Raw genomic sequence first — 18614 nt, 5'->3', positions numbered from 1 at the left:
GAAATGTATTAGATCAGTGTGGGAAAATGTTATTTTTCGGGGCTTCTCAAATTTTTACTTCAAGTCTCGGCGGAAAATCTAATTTTAGGTTCCCGCTTATCGAAATTATATCATAGCACTTATTTAATGCTATTATATTTTATAAAAAAAAAATTATCATCAACGATAGCAGTTCAGTAAAACGTGCTATAATAATATGCTATCAATGTGAACTTTTTTTGTAGTGTATATTCGGAACATGCAGAACATATCGATCAACAACTACCAAAATAATTGAAGGGGAAAGAAAACCAATAATGAAAGGCTGACTGAGACCAAACCTCATATTTTTCTTTGTATTACATAGTCAACTATTTTTTTTTTTTTTACATATGATAAGAATGCCATTTAGCATCAGAGATAAAAGTTTATTTTTAAACGAGTAATTGAAAAGCTCTATATAAAGGGTGACTAGGGGAGATATTAAGAGCATCAAACACAAAGAGAAACACATAAGAAAATGGGATCACCAATGGCCACTATGGCAGCAGCTTTGCTTGTCTTAGCATTATCTCTTGGTTTTGCATCTGAAACCACTGCAAATTACTATTACTCTTCTCCTCATCCACCGGTGAAGCACTACACTCCTCCTGTTTACAAATCTCCACCACCACCGGTCTACCAGTCTCCTCCACCCCCAATTTACCACTCTCCTCCACCACCTAAGAAGCATTATGAGTACAAAACACCACCACCACCGGTCTACCAGTCTCCCCCTCCTCCGGTGTACCACTCTCCACCACCACCAAAGAAGCACTACGAGTACAAATCACCACCACCACCGGTCTACCAGTCTCCCCCTCCTCCGGTGTACCACTCTCCACCACCACCAAAGAAGTACTACGAGTACAAATCACCACCACCACCGGTCTACCAGTCTCCCCCTCCTCCGGTGTACCACTCTCCACCACCACCAAAGAAGCACTACGAGTACAAATCACCACCACCACCTGTCTACCAGTCTCCCCCTCCTCCGGTGTACCACTCTCCACCACCACCAAAGAAGCACTACGAGTACAAATCACCACCACCACCAGTCTACCAGTCCCCTCCTCCTCCGGTCTACCAGTCTCCTCCTCCTCCAGTTTACCACTCTCCTCCACCACCTAAGAAGCATTATGAGTACAAATCACCACCACCACCGGTCTACCAGTCTCCCCCTTCTCCGGTGTACCACTCTCCACCACCACCAAAGAAACACTACGAGTACAAATCACCACCACCACCGGTTTACCAGTCTCCTCCTCCTCCGGTTTACTACTCTCCCCCACCACCAAAGCAATACGAATACAAATCTCCTCCTCCTCCCGTCCATTCTCCTCCTCCACCGGTTCCCTACTCACCTCCACAAGAACCCTACCTCTACAAATCTCCACCTCCTCCATACCACTACTAACTAACCGCCCTCATGGTAATTACAATTTCTCATACTTGCTTACAATATGGTAGACCTAAATCACATTACAGTTGCTTATTTCATATGTTCTACGTGTATCTTGCAGGATAAAGTACACGAAAACAAAGAACCTTTTGGTAATACAATAAAAGACACAAGATCATTAAGAGATAATCAAAAGGATATATGTTCTAAAAGGAAAGTCTCCTATTTAGGTTGTTTTTTTTCTTTTCCCAATAAATAAGTTGTTCTGATAAGCTTCAAACATGTTAATGCATGCAAATGTCATATGTTTGTAAGTTCAAGTCCTGTTTTTTTTTCCAAATTCTTAAATTTTAAAGTTTGATTGTCTACTTAATAAAATTGTAATTTTTTTTTCATTTCACATGATCTACTAAGTATCATTTCTAATTTTAATTGGCTGCTATGAGTCTATAATTGTTATATTATTGGCTGCTATGAGTCTATAATTATATTATTTGGCTGCTATAAGAATCCCTCCCGACCCATGTCTTTCTTTTCTTAATTGTCCAGATGGATCGAAATTCTAATCCCTCTAAATCCGAAACTACAGTATGTAACATTAGTTTCATCTCAGTGGTCATTCAAACCGGAGACCTCTGACATAATAGTCATGGACAATTCCAGTTAAGTTTATGACCTCTGATCTTCTGACCCCGTGTCTTCCTCTAGCTTCTTGAGAAATAAGGACTTTCTTTTGTTTATCCATTTCTTAGACAATATTTTTAGGGTCAGACTAGTTCAAACGCAGCGGTTGTGGTTACGGGTGCATGAGTTTGCAGTTTCAAGTGTTATGTTGCCTTTTGTATGACTGGCATAACGTTTAAAAATTATTGCATTTTCGAAATATTTATGACTGGTTGATTATGAGATATTACAACGGTTTAATAATAAACTAGATTTTGACCCGCCCTTAGAAGAGCGGGTATATTTTTTGTTTTACATTTTTTTATAAATTTAATTTTTATATTTATGTTTTTATTTACGTTTTTTTTTCATTATATAATATCAATATACTAAAACAGGAATATGACCTATTGATATATGTGTGGTCAAATTATTTTACGATAATTATTAAAACCTCTTATTAATTATTTAAAAGGAATATTATACAAAGAAAAATATAAATATGATTAAAAACATAAATATAAAAATTAAATTTCTAAAATATGTAAAACAAAAAAATATACCAGCTCTTTTAAAGGCGAATCCGAATCTAGTCAATACTATTAAAATAGAAACATAACATATTGATATATGTATGGTCAAACTATTTTAATACAATGATTAAAACCTCCTATTAATTATTTAAGAGAAATGTTATACAATGAAAAACACAAATATGACTAAAACATATAAATATAAAAATTAAATTTCTAAAAGAATATAAAACTAAAAAATATAAAAGGGCGGGTCCAAATGTAGAAATCTATTTAAAACCCGTTAAACTAAAATTTGTAGAATATCGGATCATGATCATAATTTTTAATTTTAATTTTAGTTGTTTAGTTTTAGTTTTAATTTTATTTTTTAAAGGAACATAATTTTTATGTTTGTGTGTTTGTATAATCATATTCTGTATGATATGAATTTAATAGAATAGATAAGTTTTGTAAGTATGTACATGTATCATATGGTAAGGCTTGGTCCTTTTGTCAATATTCAGTCCAATTTTTGTTTTTTTTATTTGAACATAAAAACAGGAACATAGGGAAGTTACGAACGGTTAACAATATTCGAAGCCCAAATTATCGTTTTATATGCCGAGGGAAGTTATGAACGGTTAACAATGCTCTAGATATAATTATATTATATTTTATGCAGTTATTTTTTTAAGTTAGACCCAACCTTTTATTAATTGGTCATACAGGAGAATTAATAGAATAAACACATTTAAAATATACTTTTGAATCGAATAACCTATTTAAAACCCGTTAAACTAAATGAGGTTTAAAATTTTATAAAATTGAAAATAAAAATTTTCAAATAGTTTCAAAAAGTATTTTCAAATTTCAAAAAAAAAACAATTCGAAAAAGTTTGAAATTTTCTTTTTAATAAGTTTGAATTTGAGAACATATAATCTGAAACTATAAAAAATAATTTTTAATTTATTATTTGTATTTATATATCTAGGGTATAAGAGTCTTTTACCTATTAAATAAAATATTTTGGTCATTTTTTTCTTATGATCTTTTTGTAACAAAAACTTAAAAATGTTATATTTAGGAAAATTGCCCAATTTAAAATTATCTAAATTATTTGATATTTTATTCAGACAGTCCGATTTAAAAAGTTGGTATAATTATTTGTTTATTTATTTGTAAACATAGTTATTGATATTATGAATATAAATGTCATTGATTGTTATTGATTATATATGAATAATTGCTGTCAATGTTCGTAGTCTAATATTCTTTCTATTCTTAGATATAAAGTTATTGTGTACGTGATATTTTTCTACTCTTATGCATCCCGGAATTATAGAAAGTAAAGGGGAAGGGAGGTTACAAATATCCTTATGCATTCCGATATTTGTTAATTAGTGGCAGTTAATTATTTGAAAATGTGGGCTATAAATAAGTGGACACAACTTTTATCAATTGGTCATGCTGAAGAATTAATAGAATAGATTACCAGTAGAAATATATTATAACATTATAAAAATATAAAAACATATTGTTGTGATAAAATATAATAGTTATTAATATAATATGATTAATAATAATTTTATGTTTTGTTATTTATTTATTTTTAATTATTTGAAAGTTATAATTTTAATAATTTTTTTTGAAGATTTATATTTAAACTTTTAAAAGAATATTTTGTTTTCTTTTATATGTGTATATTTGAAAAGAATGGAACAGGGAATTGCTTAGGAGATTATTTATCATATATATTTAAACTTTTAAGAGAATATTTTGTTTCGTTTTATAGCTATATTTCATAATAAATCAAATTTTTAAAAAGAAGATTATTTCCGCATATTTTTCTCTTCATAAATTTTCAATAACTCACCGGGGAACATAAAACCACTGTTTGAAGATATGTTTCAAGATAAAAGGACGAAGGCATCTTTACGGATTTGCCTATCTGTTTTTTTTCATGTTAATACATTTTTATTTTTTTATTTATTTTTAATTAATACTACATCTTGAACCTATGAAAAAGACAAAACTAATCCCCTATAATGGATGCAATGCAACCCATTGACAGACTCTCTCCAACATATTACATATGTTTGTGGAGTAGTTGCATCATTTTTCATTCCATATACTGTTATGTGTCTATTTCCTTTATATATAAATAAAACACAGATTAAAACTGAGATAAGTTGATTTTGAAATCATGTAGAGATGCATTGATTTCGACGCTTGATTATCTGTTAGTTTCATGACCAAGCTTTGATGTTTATATATGATAAATTGAAATAAAACAAATTATTTTATATACTGCATGCATGCATTTACTTTATTAGAAATACAAAAAGACAGCATGTATTCTTCATTCATCATGTAAACAAAATGTTTTCTACTGAATATTTTTTCCATTGTCATTTCAGGGTAGCTTGTGACTGTAAAGCTGTTGATAGGTTTAATTTGTTATCTGTTGTTCAAAAAAAAAGGTTTAATTTGTTATCATCCCTTACTACAAAAGTTGATGTATCCAAGGTGGAAGTTTAGTTCATAAACAAAAATTCTTCCTTAAAACACGATAATAGATAGACCAATGTGTGCGTTCCAAGAAAAGAAAGATAGACCAATGTGTATACATCACAAACTAACTTAAAGTGGTTCCACCATTAGAACAGTAGGGATAACAAACAAAAGGACCTTCTTGCTATTACATTTTATATAATATTCCAGTTTGTTGATAACGCCTCGCAGATTCTTGAGACACAGTAAGCTGCGCTAAGGGGATACCCTGTGTAAGAGATAAAGAGATATATGATAAGGATACGCCATTTACTGCATACGATTCTAGTTCCTCTGTTTTAGGAATGTGTAAATATCTTCCCTACTCTCTGCTGTGTATATATTGTAGCTCTCTTGTATCTTGATAGATATATGAAAATACCTTACCTATATGGTATCAGAGCTTTACCGATTACCCTAAAAATTTTTTTTCTCAGCCGCCACATCCCTTCTTCTCTAATCTCGATCTCTGTTCACCATGGCCACCACCCCTATTGAAGAAGTTGATACCACGAAACCTCTTCTCAATGTTAACATGGTGAATGTTAACAAGCTCACATCCACAAACTACATGACATGGAGCCTTCAACTTCATGCTTTACTTGACGGCTACGCTCTCGCTGGTTATATCGACGGATCTACACCACCCCCTGCTCAAACGATCACCGTCGCTGATGAAGCTGTAGTCAACCCGGAGTACACCAAATGGCACCGCCAGGACCGCCTCATCTACAGTGGCCTCCTTGGTACTCTGTCGCCATCAATCCAGTCTCTTGTCACCAACACCAAGACGTCTCATGAAGTGTGGAAGTCCCTAAGCTCCACCTACGCCACTCCAACTCGAGGACACATACAACAACTTCGTCTACAGCTTAAGCAATCCACCAAAGGAGACAAGTCCATCGATGAATACATGAGGGGCTTGACCTCACGCTTTGATCAGCTTGCACTGCTTGGAAAACCCTTGGATCATGAAGATAAAGTGGAGTACATCATTGATGGTCTTCCAGACGACTACAAGAGTGTAGCTGAGCAAATTGAAGGACGTGATACATCACCTTCTATCGTGGAGATTCACGAAAAACTGATCAATCGCGAAGCTAAGCTGCTCGCCGTCTCCACTCCTGCCTCGACTGCTATTCCAATGACTGCTAATGTTGCTACCTCGCGCCCTAAGCAGCACCAGAACCACCAGTATCGTGGACAGAACACTAACTGGAACAACAACTCCAAGTCTCCAGCGTACAACACGCAGAAGCAAGAGTGCAAGCAGTCTAAGGGGTATCAAGGACGTTGTCAAATCTGCAGTGTCTTCGGACATAGTGCTAGAAGGTGCCCTCAGATGTTCCAGCAGCCTAGCAACGGTGCTGTCACTCCGTTCCGTCCCTGGCAATCTCGTGCGAACGTAGCTATGGCAAATCAATACCCTTCTAATGCATGGCTTATGGACTCCGGTGCAACGCATCACTTGACTAGCGATCTGCACAACATGTCTGCTCAGCAACCCTATCATGGTGATGACTCGGTACTCATTGGTGATGGTTCTGGTCTCTCTATCACTCACACTGGTTATATCTCTATACCTTCTCCTACACGCAATTTGCTACTTAACAATGTTCTTTGCGTACCAAATATCAAAAAGAACCTTATCTCTGTGTATCGTCTATGTAATGCTAATAAGGTTTCTGTGGAATTTTTCCCTGCTTCATTTCAGGTGAAGGATCTCAGCTCGGGGGTCCCGTTAATCCAAGGCAAGACCAAGGATGAGCTGTACGAGTGGCCACCCAACCCATCTACCCTGCAAGCTTTCTTTACTTCTGCAAACCCAAAAACTACTTTCTCTGATTGGCATTTTCGCCTAGGACACCCTGCTTCTTCTATTCTTAAAGCTATTGTTTCAAATTTTTCTTTACCTTGCACCAAATCTGTAAACCAAAACACTTTGTGCTCAGATTGTGCTATCAATAAATCCCATAAATTGCCTTTCTTTCAAAACACAATCACTTCTTCTCGCCCTCTTGAATACATATACACAGATCTGTGGAGCTCACCAATAATCTCTGTTGATAACTATAAATATTATTTGGTGCTTGTGGATCACTTTAGCCGCTACACATGGCTTTTCCCGCTGAAACTCAAGTCCGACGTCAAAAGCACTTTCCAAACCTTCAAAGCACTTGTGGAGAACAAGCTATCGACAAAGATAGGAACACTGTACTCAGACAATGGCGGAGAGTTCATTGCTCTACGAAAAATTCTCGCAGAAGCTGGCATCTCTCACCTCACCTCCCCTCCGCACACACCAGAACATAATGGAATATCAGAGAGAAAGCATCGTCATCTGGTAGAGACTGGCCTTACCTTACTCACTCATGCCGTCATGCCTAAGAAGTACTGGACCTATGCCTTTGCAACTGCAAACTACTTGATCAATCGCCTCCCCACACCCGTGTTAAACATGGATACACCTCTACACAAACTCTTTGGGACGCAACCAAACTACTCCAAGACAAGGGTCTACGGTTGCCTCTGCTTTCCATGGCTAAGACCTTATACAAGTCACAAACTTGAGGACAGATCGACGCCTTGTGTGTTCATTGGTTACTCACCAACTCAAAGCGCCTATTTGTGTCTGCAACCTAGCACTGGCCGAATCTATGTTTCCCGTCATGTCAGGTTCGATGAGACAGAGTTTCCGTTCCACAAACTCAACACCCCACCACCAAAACCGTCCTCACCCGACACCACACAACCGTACACATCCCCACCAGTCACAAAAATACCCTTCTTTATACCACCTCTCGTACAGCAAACGGGAACCACGAGCTCAGAGCCTCACTCGTCTGAACAGGTAAACTCTACAACTCCTTCTATTAGTGTTACTAATGATGCTACTATGAGTGCAGAGTTACCGACTGGCTCCAGTTCACCGCAAGGCGACAACACACCTGTGACAACACCATCGTCATCTCACTCTGTATCGTCATCATCAAGTCCACCCATGAACCCGCAAACCTCCGCTGGTGCTCATTCATCTGCGACTTCCAGCTCATTGCCTCCTCCACTGTCACCTTCTCCTCCACTGTCACATTCTCCTCCACCGTCACCTTCTCCTCCACCGTCACCTTCTCCTCCACCAGCGAATCAACACTCTATGGTCACTCGCAGAAAGAATCAAATCTCCAAACCCAATCCCAAATACAACTACTCTGCTGCACGACTATCATCTAGACCTTCAGAACCGACCACCATCGCCCAAGCTCTCAAAGACAAGAGATGGAGAGGATCGATGTCTACGGAAATTGATGCTTTCGCCCGCAATGGAACTTACAGCCTTGTTCCCAGGAAGCCAGAATATAATGTTGTTGGATGCCGATGGTTATACAAAGACAAGTACTATGCTGATGGGACGCACAAATGCTCCAAGTCGCGTCTCGTTGCTAAGGGGTACAATCAAGAGTTTGGTCGGGACTACATCGAAACCTTTAGTCCGGTCATAAAGGCGACAACCTTAAGAATGGTCCTCGATGTAGCAGTCATTAACTCTTGGCCTATAAAGCAGCTAGACGTCAACAACGCCTTCTTACAAGGCACGCTTAAGGAGGAAGTATACATGGATCAACCCCCAGGGTTCGTTGACGCAGACAGACCAGATTATGTCTGTCGTCTCCACAAAGCTGTCTACGGTCTCAAACAAGCCCCACGGGCATGGTATATCGAGCTACGAACCTTTCTTCTCAGTCTCGGGTTTCAGAACTCTCTGGCAGATACATCATTGTTCGTCCTTCACACTGGTAGTCAACACATCTATCTCCTCATATATGTTGATGACATCTTGATAACCGGAAACACAACGACTGGTATCCAGCGAGTTCTTACTTTACTTTTAGAGAGGTTCTCTGTTAAAGATGCAGAAGATCTTAACTATTTTCTGGGCATCGAAGCTCGCAGAACAACTCATGGGCTTCACCTATGCCAAAGAAAATACATACTAGACCTGCTGCACAAGTACGACATGACAAACGCCAAACCTGTTTCAACGCCCATGGCATCATCACCCAAGCTTCATCTCAGCTCCGGCACTGCTCTTCTGGATGCCACGAAGTATAGACGCCTGATCGGAAGCCTTCAGTACCTTCAGTTCACGCGTCTGGACATTGCTTTTGCTGTGAATAAGCTGTCGCAATTCATGCACATCCCAACAGAAGATCACTGGCAAGCAGCTAAGCGGATACTTCGATACCTAGCTGGAACACCGGACCACGGCATCTACTACTCTGCGAAGAATAAACTGGTTCTCCAGGGATACTCAGATGCAGACTGGGCCGGTGACTCTGATGACTACGTGTCTACCAACTCCTATATTGTCTATCTCGGCAAACACCCGATATCGTGGTCATCAAAGAAGCAAAATGGGGTCGCAAGGTCGTCAACTGAAGCGGAATACAGAGCAGTAGCCAATGCAGCCTCAGAAATAAATTGGATTTGCAACATTCTCTCCGAACTGGGCGTCTCACTACCAACTGCACCAGTCATATTCTGTGACAATGTGGGAGCAACTTTTCTTTGTGCAAATCCAGTGTTCCATTCAAGGATGAAACACATAGCCATCGACTACCACTTCGTCCGCAATCAAGTCCAAAAAGGTGCCCTTGCAGTAGCTCATGTCAACACACGTGATCAACTGGCTGATGCCCTCACTAAACCTCTCTCTCGGGCACGGTTCTTAGAACTCAGACACAAGATTGGAGTGTGCTCACCCACTCCATCTTGAGGGGGCGTGTAAGAGATAAAGAGATATATGATAAGGATACGCCATTTACTGCATACGATTCTAGTTCCTCTGTTTTAGGAATGTGTAAATATCTTCCCTACTCTCTGCTGTGTATATATTGTAGCTCTCTTGTATCTTGATAGATATATGAAAATACCTTTCCTATACCCTGAAACTGAACAAACCAAAGAAACCTCTTTCAGAACATATGTTTTCATCATTTAAAAATCTCATTTATTTCTTTCCACAAAGGATGATGAGTTAAGGGAAGACAGACTTACTGGCCAAAAAATCATCGATATAGTCGCACTCTATTTTCCCGCGTGACATCGCACCAAGCTGAAATAATAAGGCACATGTTTGAGAATAGGATTTGGTTATATATGTAAGAAGCTGAAAGCTAAAACCTATCACTTTGTGCTGGCGGAATAGAAGAAAGAAATATTTGGAGATAACTAACCACAAAAACAGTGTCGGTCTCATGACAGACAGTAGAGAGGTGCTTGTGCATATTGACCAGCTTTTCAGAGCTGTACGAGAACCCTGATTAAAGAAAAAAACAATCATTCTTCTTAAGCTAATCCTAATGCGATAATGTGGGAGGAAACTATGGACTCTTCCTCTTGTTACCTATTTTTCTACAGTTAGGCGGGAAGTGGTTTGTCACAGGGTTCTTGATCACCCGCATAAGCTTCTCACGGCTCTCAGCTGCGCTAATGCTAAGCTTCTGTAGCAATTGCACTGCCAAAAAAAAAAACCAACAATGTTGCTGGGATTAAGAAACAAAAAAAGGGTAACAAAAACAAAGGAGAACTCACTCACACATGATTCCAGCGAAACGCTTGAAAGTTTTTGGTATACGAACATGAGGCTTAACTTCAAAAAGAACACCTTGTTCTGTTCTAACATACACGCTTTCAACCTCCCAGCCTTGTTGACCGGACTATCCAAAATCATCAGAAGAGCCTGAATGAATAGAGAGAAAGATCACACTCAAGATCGTTTATATCACTTGGAAAAAAATAATTAAAAAAAAATCGGAACCTGATGAGTGATGTCTGGCCTGTAATGACCAGGATCTCTGCCATTCTTCCTCAAGAAATTAGCATGATCATCAGAGTTTAGTAGCTGGTAAGTCTGCAAAAAAAAAAACGAATAAGACATATCGATTAGCAATTTAGCACACAAGAGGCTGCTATCTTTACACAAGGGTGGTGTTAGTGCAGAAGACACTACCTTTCTAACTTTGGCAACTTCGAGATGTTGGGTTCCTTCTAGATGGAGGAAATCCATTGGGTTTGGTTGGTGATAACCAAACTTGGAAGTTGGGCCATTGGTATTAGTCTATGAGATTAGTATTGGGCCTTGGAGGTTATTAGGGTTAGTGAGACACCATATAAAGTCTCTTAACCTAATTTGTGCTAATCACAGCAGACATAACATAAGAAAAGAAAGAAGAGTACTCAAAAAGACTCTTAAGACAAAATAGAGAAAAAGAGAGACGAAGGCAGATTCGTCTGGGTTTGTCAAGGCAGAGTTTGGAGGGTCAAACGGATCCTGATCGGGCTGATAATTTGTGGGAAGCTTCTTCAGTCAGTAGGTTAAAGGTTCACCGAAGGGATTTGGATTCTAACGGTTGGATCTTCTGTTGTCTGGGTTTTGGTGAAGCTGGTCGTCACAGTTTTTCAGCAGTGCTGTCTTGAGTGTTTGATAAATCCGACGGTGAGATCTTCTCTGATTGAGCTGAGATTTGGCAGAGGTGTTGTTGACTTGTTCATATTGGATTTGTACGGTGGGATTAGTCTCTGGTTGCCAGAATCCTTGTGAGCTGAGGTCGTCTTGTTGCTGTCGGTTTTGAAGCTTTGTGTTGCTCTCTTGTTGTTGTTGTTCTTGTGTTGGAGATAGCTCTTTGTAGCTAGAGTCTCTGTTCTGTTCAGGTTGTTGAACAGGGAGGACGTGGTTGTACTCACATACATTTATATAGTGGATTGTTGAGTGAACTACGGTCCTGTGGTTTTTCCTTCTCACATCGAGGAGGTTTTCCACGTAAAAAGTGCTTGTCTCATTTAGTTTCTGCTTATACTATATTCTGCTATCGTCGAAGTATTTTCCTCACAGGTTCACACAAGATCAGGGGAAACGCGACCGTTAAGTTCTGCTGCGCCGTGTGCCTTATTTCCCCAACAGAGTGGTATCAGAGCTTCTGGTTTTAGGGCTTTGGGTTTGATAACTTCAGGTTATTGTTGCTTGTGTGAATGATGGAGAATATGGGCAGGATGGAAAATATGGGCAGGATGATAAGCTTGAATGGTGCCAATTATCATCTTTGGAAGGGCAAGATGGAGGATTTGCTCTTTGTTAAAGAATTCCATGTTCCTGTCTTCGAGGAGAAGAAACCCGAGAAGAAGACGGATGAAGAGTGGAAGCTGCAGCATCACCAAGTGTGTGGGTTGATAAGGCAGTGGGTAGATGATAATGTGTTGCATCATATTGAGACTGAGATGGATGCTCGTTCTTTGTGGAAGAAGCTGGAGCAGTTATATGCTAGGAAGACCGGAAATAACAAGATGTACATGATCAAGAAGTTGATTGAGCTGAGGTATCAGGAGGGGACTCCGATGACAGATCACTTGAATGCGTTTCAGGGATTACTCAACAAGCTGTCTGATATGGGCATCAAGTTTGATGATGAGATTCACGGTCTGTGGCTTCTCGGTACTTTACCGGATTCTTGGGAGATTTTCAGGATGTCTCTTTGTAACTCCGCGTCGGAAGGTGTTATTTCGATGGATTCAGTGAAGAACAGTGTTCTTAATGAGGAAGCAAGAAGGCAGTCCAATGCTAGCAGTTCGCGTTCAGATGTCTTTGTTACTGAGTCAAGGGGGAGGAGTTCAAGTAGAGATCCCAAGAGGGACAAGAACAGGAGCAGGATCAAGTCTAATAGATTTGCAAATATGGAGTGCTATTTCTGTCATAAGAAAGGGCACATGAAGAAGGATTGCTGGAAGTTGAAAAACAAGCAGCAAGGAAATCAAGAAGAAAAGGTGGATCGGGTGACTGTCACTGAAGATCAGTTTCTCATTCTTCTTGAGGGTGATGCCATTAATGTCGCATGCCAGGACACCAGTTGGGTGACTGATAGTGGAGCTACTACTCATGCCACATCACAGCGGGATTTGTTTTCTACCTATACTACGGGTAATTATGGTTCTGTGAAGATGGGGAATGATGCGATGGCTCAGGTTGATGGCATTGGTGATGTTTGCTTGGAGACTAGTCTTGGTACTAAGCTGGTGCTTAAGGATGTTAAGCGTGTTCCTGATATTCGGATGAATCTGATATCAACGGGAAGACTTGATGATGAGGGTTATTTCAGTTTGCACGGTGGTGGTAAATGGAAGCTCTCTCGTGGTTCTTTGATTGTGGCTCGAGGTGAGAAGTCTTCATCTTTCTATTGGATGCAGGCTAAGGTCTCCAAGGATGCTGTTAACGCGGTGGAGAATGATAATGCCATGGAGATATGGCATAAGAGACTCGGTCACATGAGTGAGAAGGGAATGGCTGTGTTGTCTAAGAATGAGGTGATTCCAGGAATCTCTGGTTTGCACCTGCAGAAGTGTTCGCATTGCTTTGCGGGAAAACAACACAGGGTATCTTTCAAGTCTTCTGCGCCTTCTAGGAAACCTGAGGTACTGAATTTGGTACACTCAGATGTGTGTGGTCCAATGAAGACAAGATCTCTTGGCGGCGCATCATATTTCGTGACTTTCATTGATGATCATTCAAGAAAGTTATGGGTATTTTCTATGAGGACGAAGAATCAGGTGCTGGAATATTTCAAGCATTTTGTGGCGTTGGTGGAGAGACAAACGGGGAAGAAGCTGAAGTGTATCCGCAGTGATAATGGTGGAGAGTACATCAGACCATTTGATGCTTATTGCAAAGAACATGGAATAAGGCATCAGTTCACGCCACCTTATACTCCACAGTTGAACGGGTTGGCTGAAAGGATGAACAGGACGATTGTCGAGAGGATGAGATGTTTGATCTCACAGTCAGGCTTATCGATGACTTTCTGGGCAAAAGCTTTGAACACGGTGGTTCATGTGCTGAATTTGTCACCAAGTGCTCCATTGGAGGGTGATATTCCAGAAAGAGTTTGGACTGGTAAGGATGTTTCTTACAGTCACTTGAGGGTCTTTGGGTGTAAGGCATTTGTTCATATTCCCAAGGTTGATAGATCGAAGCTTGAGATGAAGTCGCGGCAGTGTGTGTTCATCGGTTATGGTCAGGATGAGTTCGGGTACCGATTTTATGATCCCGTTGAGAAGAAGCTCGTAAGGAGCAGAGATGTTGTGTGCATGGAGGATCAAACAATTAAGGACATTGAAAAGTCCAAAATTCCAACTCAGGTTTATGAAGGTTTGATCGATATAGAGGCTACTCCTTCTACATCAGTCCACGGTGAAGTTGAGGTTGAGGTTCAGGATGGTACACCCGGTGCAGATGCTCCCGCACATGAAGATGGCAATGGTGATCATGGTGACGATCATGGTGAGACACCAGCTGCTGAGAACCAACCTACTGTTGTTAGAAGATCCACAAGGGGTCTTAAACCGTCGACAAGGTATGATCCTAGTGAGTATGTTATACTTACTGATGGGGGAGAGCCTGAAAGCTATTATGAAGCTTTGGAAGATGAACACAAGGATCTTTGGTTTGGAGCCATGGATGAGGAGATGGATTCTTTTGAAGAGAATCACACTTTTGAGTTGGTGGAATTGCCTAAGGGCAAGAAGGTTTTGCTTAATATGTGGGTGTACAGAATTAAGCATGAGGATGGAAAGCCACCTCGATACAAGGCTAGATTGGTTGTGAAAGGTTACAGCCAAAAGAAGGGGATTGATTATGATGAAATCTTTTCTCCTGTTGTGAAGATGTCATCCATTCGGGTTGTGCTTGGATTGGCAGCGGGCCTTGATCTAGAGGTTGAGCAAATGGATGTGAAGACTGCTTTCCTTCATGGTGATTTGGAGGAAGAGATTTACATGGAACAACCGGAAGGCTATGTTAAAGAGGGCAAAGAAAAATTGGTTTGCCGCTTGAAGAAAAGCCTTTATGGACTGAAGCAAGCACCGAGGCAGTGGTACATAAAGTTCAAGTCTGTTATGGGGGAGCATGGTTATGCAAAGACTGATTCAGACCAGTGCGTATTTGTGAAGGTGTTTGGTGAGGATGATTTTATCATCTTGTTGTTGTATGTCGATGATATGTTGATTGTGGGCAGGAACATGGACAGAATTAAGGAGTTGAAAGAGCAGCTCGGGATGTCCTTTGCCATGAAAGATATGGGTCCAGCGAAACAGATTCTCGGTATGAGAATTGTTAGAGACAGAAGTGAGAAGATGATTCACTTGTCTCAGGAGAGGTACATTGAAAAGGTACTTAAAAGGTTTCACATGGACAAGTCTAAAGTGTTGAGTACTCCGCTTGCACCACACTTAAGACTGAGCAGTCAACAGAGTCCGAAGACATATGAGGAGAAAGAAGATATGGCGAAGGTTCCATATGCTTCTGCAGTGGGTAGTTTGATGTATGCCATGGTCTGTACAAGACCGGATTTAGCCTACGCCGTTGGAGTTGTCAGCAGGTTTATCTCCAATCCGGGAAGAGAACATTGGAATGCTGTGAAGTGGATTTTGAGATATCTCCGAGGGACTTTTGATCTGAAGATTACATTTGGGGGTAAGAAGCCTTTGCTGGTTAGTTTCACTGATTCTGACATGTCTGGAGATGTTGATTCTAGCAAGTCTACTTCGGGTTACTTAGTAACATTTGCGGGTGGAGCTGTGGCATGGCAGTCAAGGCTGCAAAAGTGCGTTGCACTATCTACCACTGAGGCAGAGTTCATTGCTGCAACTGAAGTTTGTAAAGAGTTGTTGTGGATGAAGAACTTCTGTGAAGAGATCGGTTTCAAGCAAGAAAAGTATGAGTTGCTTTGTGATAGTCAAAGCGTCATTTGTCTCGGGAAGATTTCTACATTTCATTCGAAGTCGAAACACATTCAGAGGAGGTATCATTGGATACGGGATGTGGTTGCTTCTAAGGAAGTGGAACTTGCAAAAGTTCATACGGATGATAATGGAGCTGATATGATGACAAAGTCTTTGCCGAGGGGAAAGCTTGAAGTATGTCGAGGGATAGCCGAAATGGCTATTTCCTCCACATAGTCGGAGGGGGAGTTTGTTGGGTTCCTTCTAGATGGAGGAAACCCATTGGGTTTGGTTGGTGATAACCAAACTTGGAAGTTGGGCCATTGGTATTAGTCCATGAGATTAGTATTGAGCCTTGGAGGTTATTAGAGTTAGTGAGACACCATATAAAGTCTATTAACCTAATTTGTGCTAATCACAGCATACATAACATAAAAAAAGAAAGAAGAGTACTCAAGAAGACTCTTAAGACAAAAGAGAGAAAAAGAGAGAAGAAGACAGATTCGTCTGGGTTTGTCAAGGCAGAGTTTGGAGGGTTAAACGGATCCTGATCGGGCTGATATTTTGTGGGAAGCTTCTTCAGTCAGTAGGTTAAAGGTTCACCGAAGGGATTTGGATTCTAATGGTTGGATCTTCTGTTGTCTGGGTTTTGGTGAAGCTGGTCGTCACAGTTCTTCAGCAGTGCTGTCTTGAGTGTTTGGTAAATCCGACGGTGAGATCTTCTCTGATTGAGCTGAGATTTGGCAGAGGTGTTGTTGACTTGTTCATCTTGGATTTGTACGGTGGGATTAGTCTCTGGTTGCCGGAATCCTTGTGAGCTGAGGTCGTTTTGTTGCTGTCGGTTTTGAAGCTTTGTGTTGCTCTCTTGTTGTTGTTGTTCTTGTGTTGGAGATCGCAGCTAGAGTCTCTGTTCTGTTCAGGTTGTTGAACAGGGAGGACATGGTTGTACTCACATACATTTATATAGTGGATTGTTGAGTGGACTACGGTTCCGTGGTTTTTCCTTCTCACATCGAAGAGGTTTTCCACGTAAAAAGTGCTTGTCTCATTTAGTTTCTGCTTATACTATATTCTGCTATCGTCGAAGTATTTTCCTCACAGGTTCACACAAGGTTAGGAGAAACACGACAGTTAAGTTCCGCTGCGCAGTGTGCCTTATTTCCCCAACACGAGAGAGGCCTTGTCAAGCACAAAAATAACACCAGTCTGGTCCTTGTTATTATCAGACACGATAATAGGAGGTATCCCACCCACATCAAGCTCATCATCTGCTGCTTCCTCATTCTCTTCCTCCTCGGTGGCTTCTCTTTTCGCCCTTTCTTTTTGTTTTTGTTTCTGCTCAAACTTAGGAGGCTGCTCCTCTTCTTCTTCCTTGTCGTGTCTCTCCTTCCTCTTGTTCACCACCTTAATCCCATACGGCCTCACCATCTTTGCTTCAAAATCAAAATTAACCTAACACCAAAAAAAAAACAAGTAATCAAATTGCTTCGCTTCAAAACTACAGCGAATCACTGCAAACAACCACATTCTCGTAATAGCTTAAACTCGAAAAGACGAACCCTTTGAAAAATCTTAAAACTACAGAGAGAAAGAGAAGAGCATATCACGGAGCTAAACTACAGAGAGAAAGAGAAGAGCATATCACGGTCCCCATTTCACTTAGTCTCGTACTCTCGAGCTTGAGTTGAGAAGAAGACTCAGGCGACTGAATTGGATTTAGGGTTTCAGAAGAAGGCCCATCATGCTTAAATTACGCTCATTAAGGTAGGATTTAGTGTTTTTCAAAAGGCCTCTCGTGCTAAAATTAAGACCATTAGGGGTTTAGCTTTAGGGTAGTTGTCAGCTTAATGAGATATCTTTGTAGAAGTTTCTCAAATTCTCTTATTCAGGATTTGAAGTTTGAGACTGCCACAACTAGAATCAAAAGCTACTCCTGATGGAGAGTATGTATCTGATTGCTTCAGGTTGAGTTTTCATTTGAAGAATGTTTTGTCTTGTGCGTTTTCACTAATCAGGTATATATCCACCACAGGTCAAAGTTTAGCTTTGCTTTGATGATTGGTCACCACAGGAAATATGTTTGCCATCGCTTATACTGAAAAAAAAAAGTTCAACTGAATATTTATGTATCCGTGGTATGTTCTCATTACTAATACACAATTGGTCGTAGATGCTAATTCTGGAGCTAAGAAACTGTGGTTCTATAAGAATCTAAACTTAAACCTGAACCAAGACAACCCAAAATATTTCTCAATACGATTGACGCATTGGTTATGATTTTGTTCGATCATCTATAGACCGAACATAATGGTTCCTGACATATGCATAGGCTATGGCCCCATATTAAACCTTACGTGTCCAGTAAGGTATGATTAGTTAAATATCAAATCCACATCATCAAGCACGTTCCTTCAGCTTCAAGCTAATGATATCATCATCAGATGCATGTTTATAGTACATGATTGGTGTTAGAATTGACTAACAAGGAAGTTAAGTTTCAATGGAGGCACATTGCTTAGTTACATCAAAGAGATATGGTCGGAAACACCATTTACTTCACTGATTTTTTTTTATTTTTAATCGACACAAAAATTTCATAGATTCTTTTACTCCCTCAAGAAATGAAGTACACAAGTACGATCTTCTTGATGACTTGAAGCTTAAGGCAACTTAATGTTCAGTTCAAGACCAACGAATG

General features: G+C 39.9%; 1 protein-coding gene and 1 pseudogene across 1 annotated transcript; one reads left to right on the top strand and one right to left on the bottom strand.

Annotated features, from left to right (window-relative positions):
* Nucleotides 1–456: 456 nt before the first annotated feature.
* LOC108814745 (extensin-3-like) lies at nucleotides 457–1815 on the top strand. The gene is made up of 2 exons (XM_056990284.1): nucleotides 457–1450; nucleotides 1542–1815. Exon 1 carries the CDS (start codon nucleotides 500–502, stop codon nucleotides 1433–1435), a length of 936 nt encoding a protein of 311 aa, XP_056846264.1. The 5' UTR covers nucleotides 457–499; the 3' UTR covers nucleotides 1436–1450; nucleotides 1542–1815.
* Nucleotides 1816–5304: 3489 nt separating this feature from the next.
* Nucleotides 5305–17601, bottom strand: LOC108815451 (uncharacterized; annotated as a pseudogene).
* Nucleotides 17602–18614: the final 1013 nt, after the last annotated feature.

The sequence above is a fragment of the Raphanus sativus genome, chromosome 7 (genome assembly GCF_000801105.2).
Source record: "Raphanus sativus cultivar WK10039 chromosome 7, ASM80110v3, whole genome shotgun sequence".
Taxonomy (NCBI): Eukaryota; Viridiplantae; Streptophyta; class Magnoliopsida; order Brassicales; family Brassicaceae; genus Raphanus; species Raphanus sativus.
The sequence above is the reverse complement of the archived record's forward strand: the minus strand, read 5'-3'. Positions and strand labels throughout refer to the sequence as shown.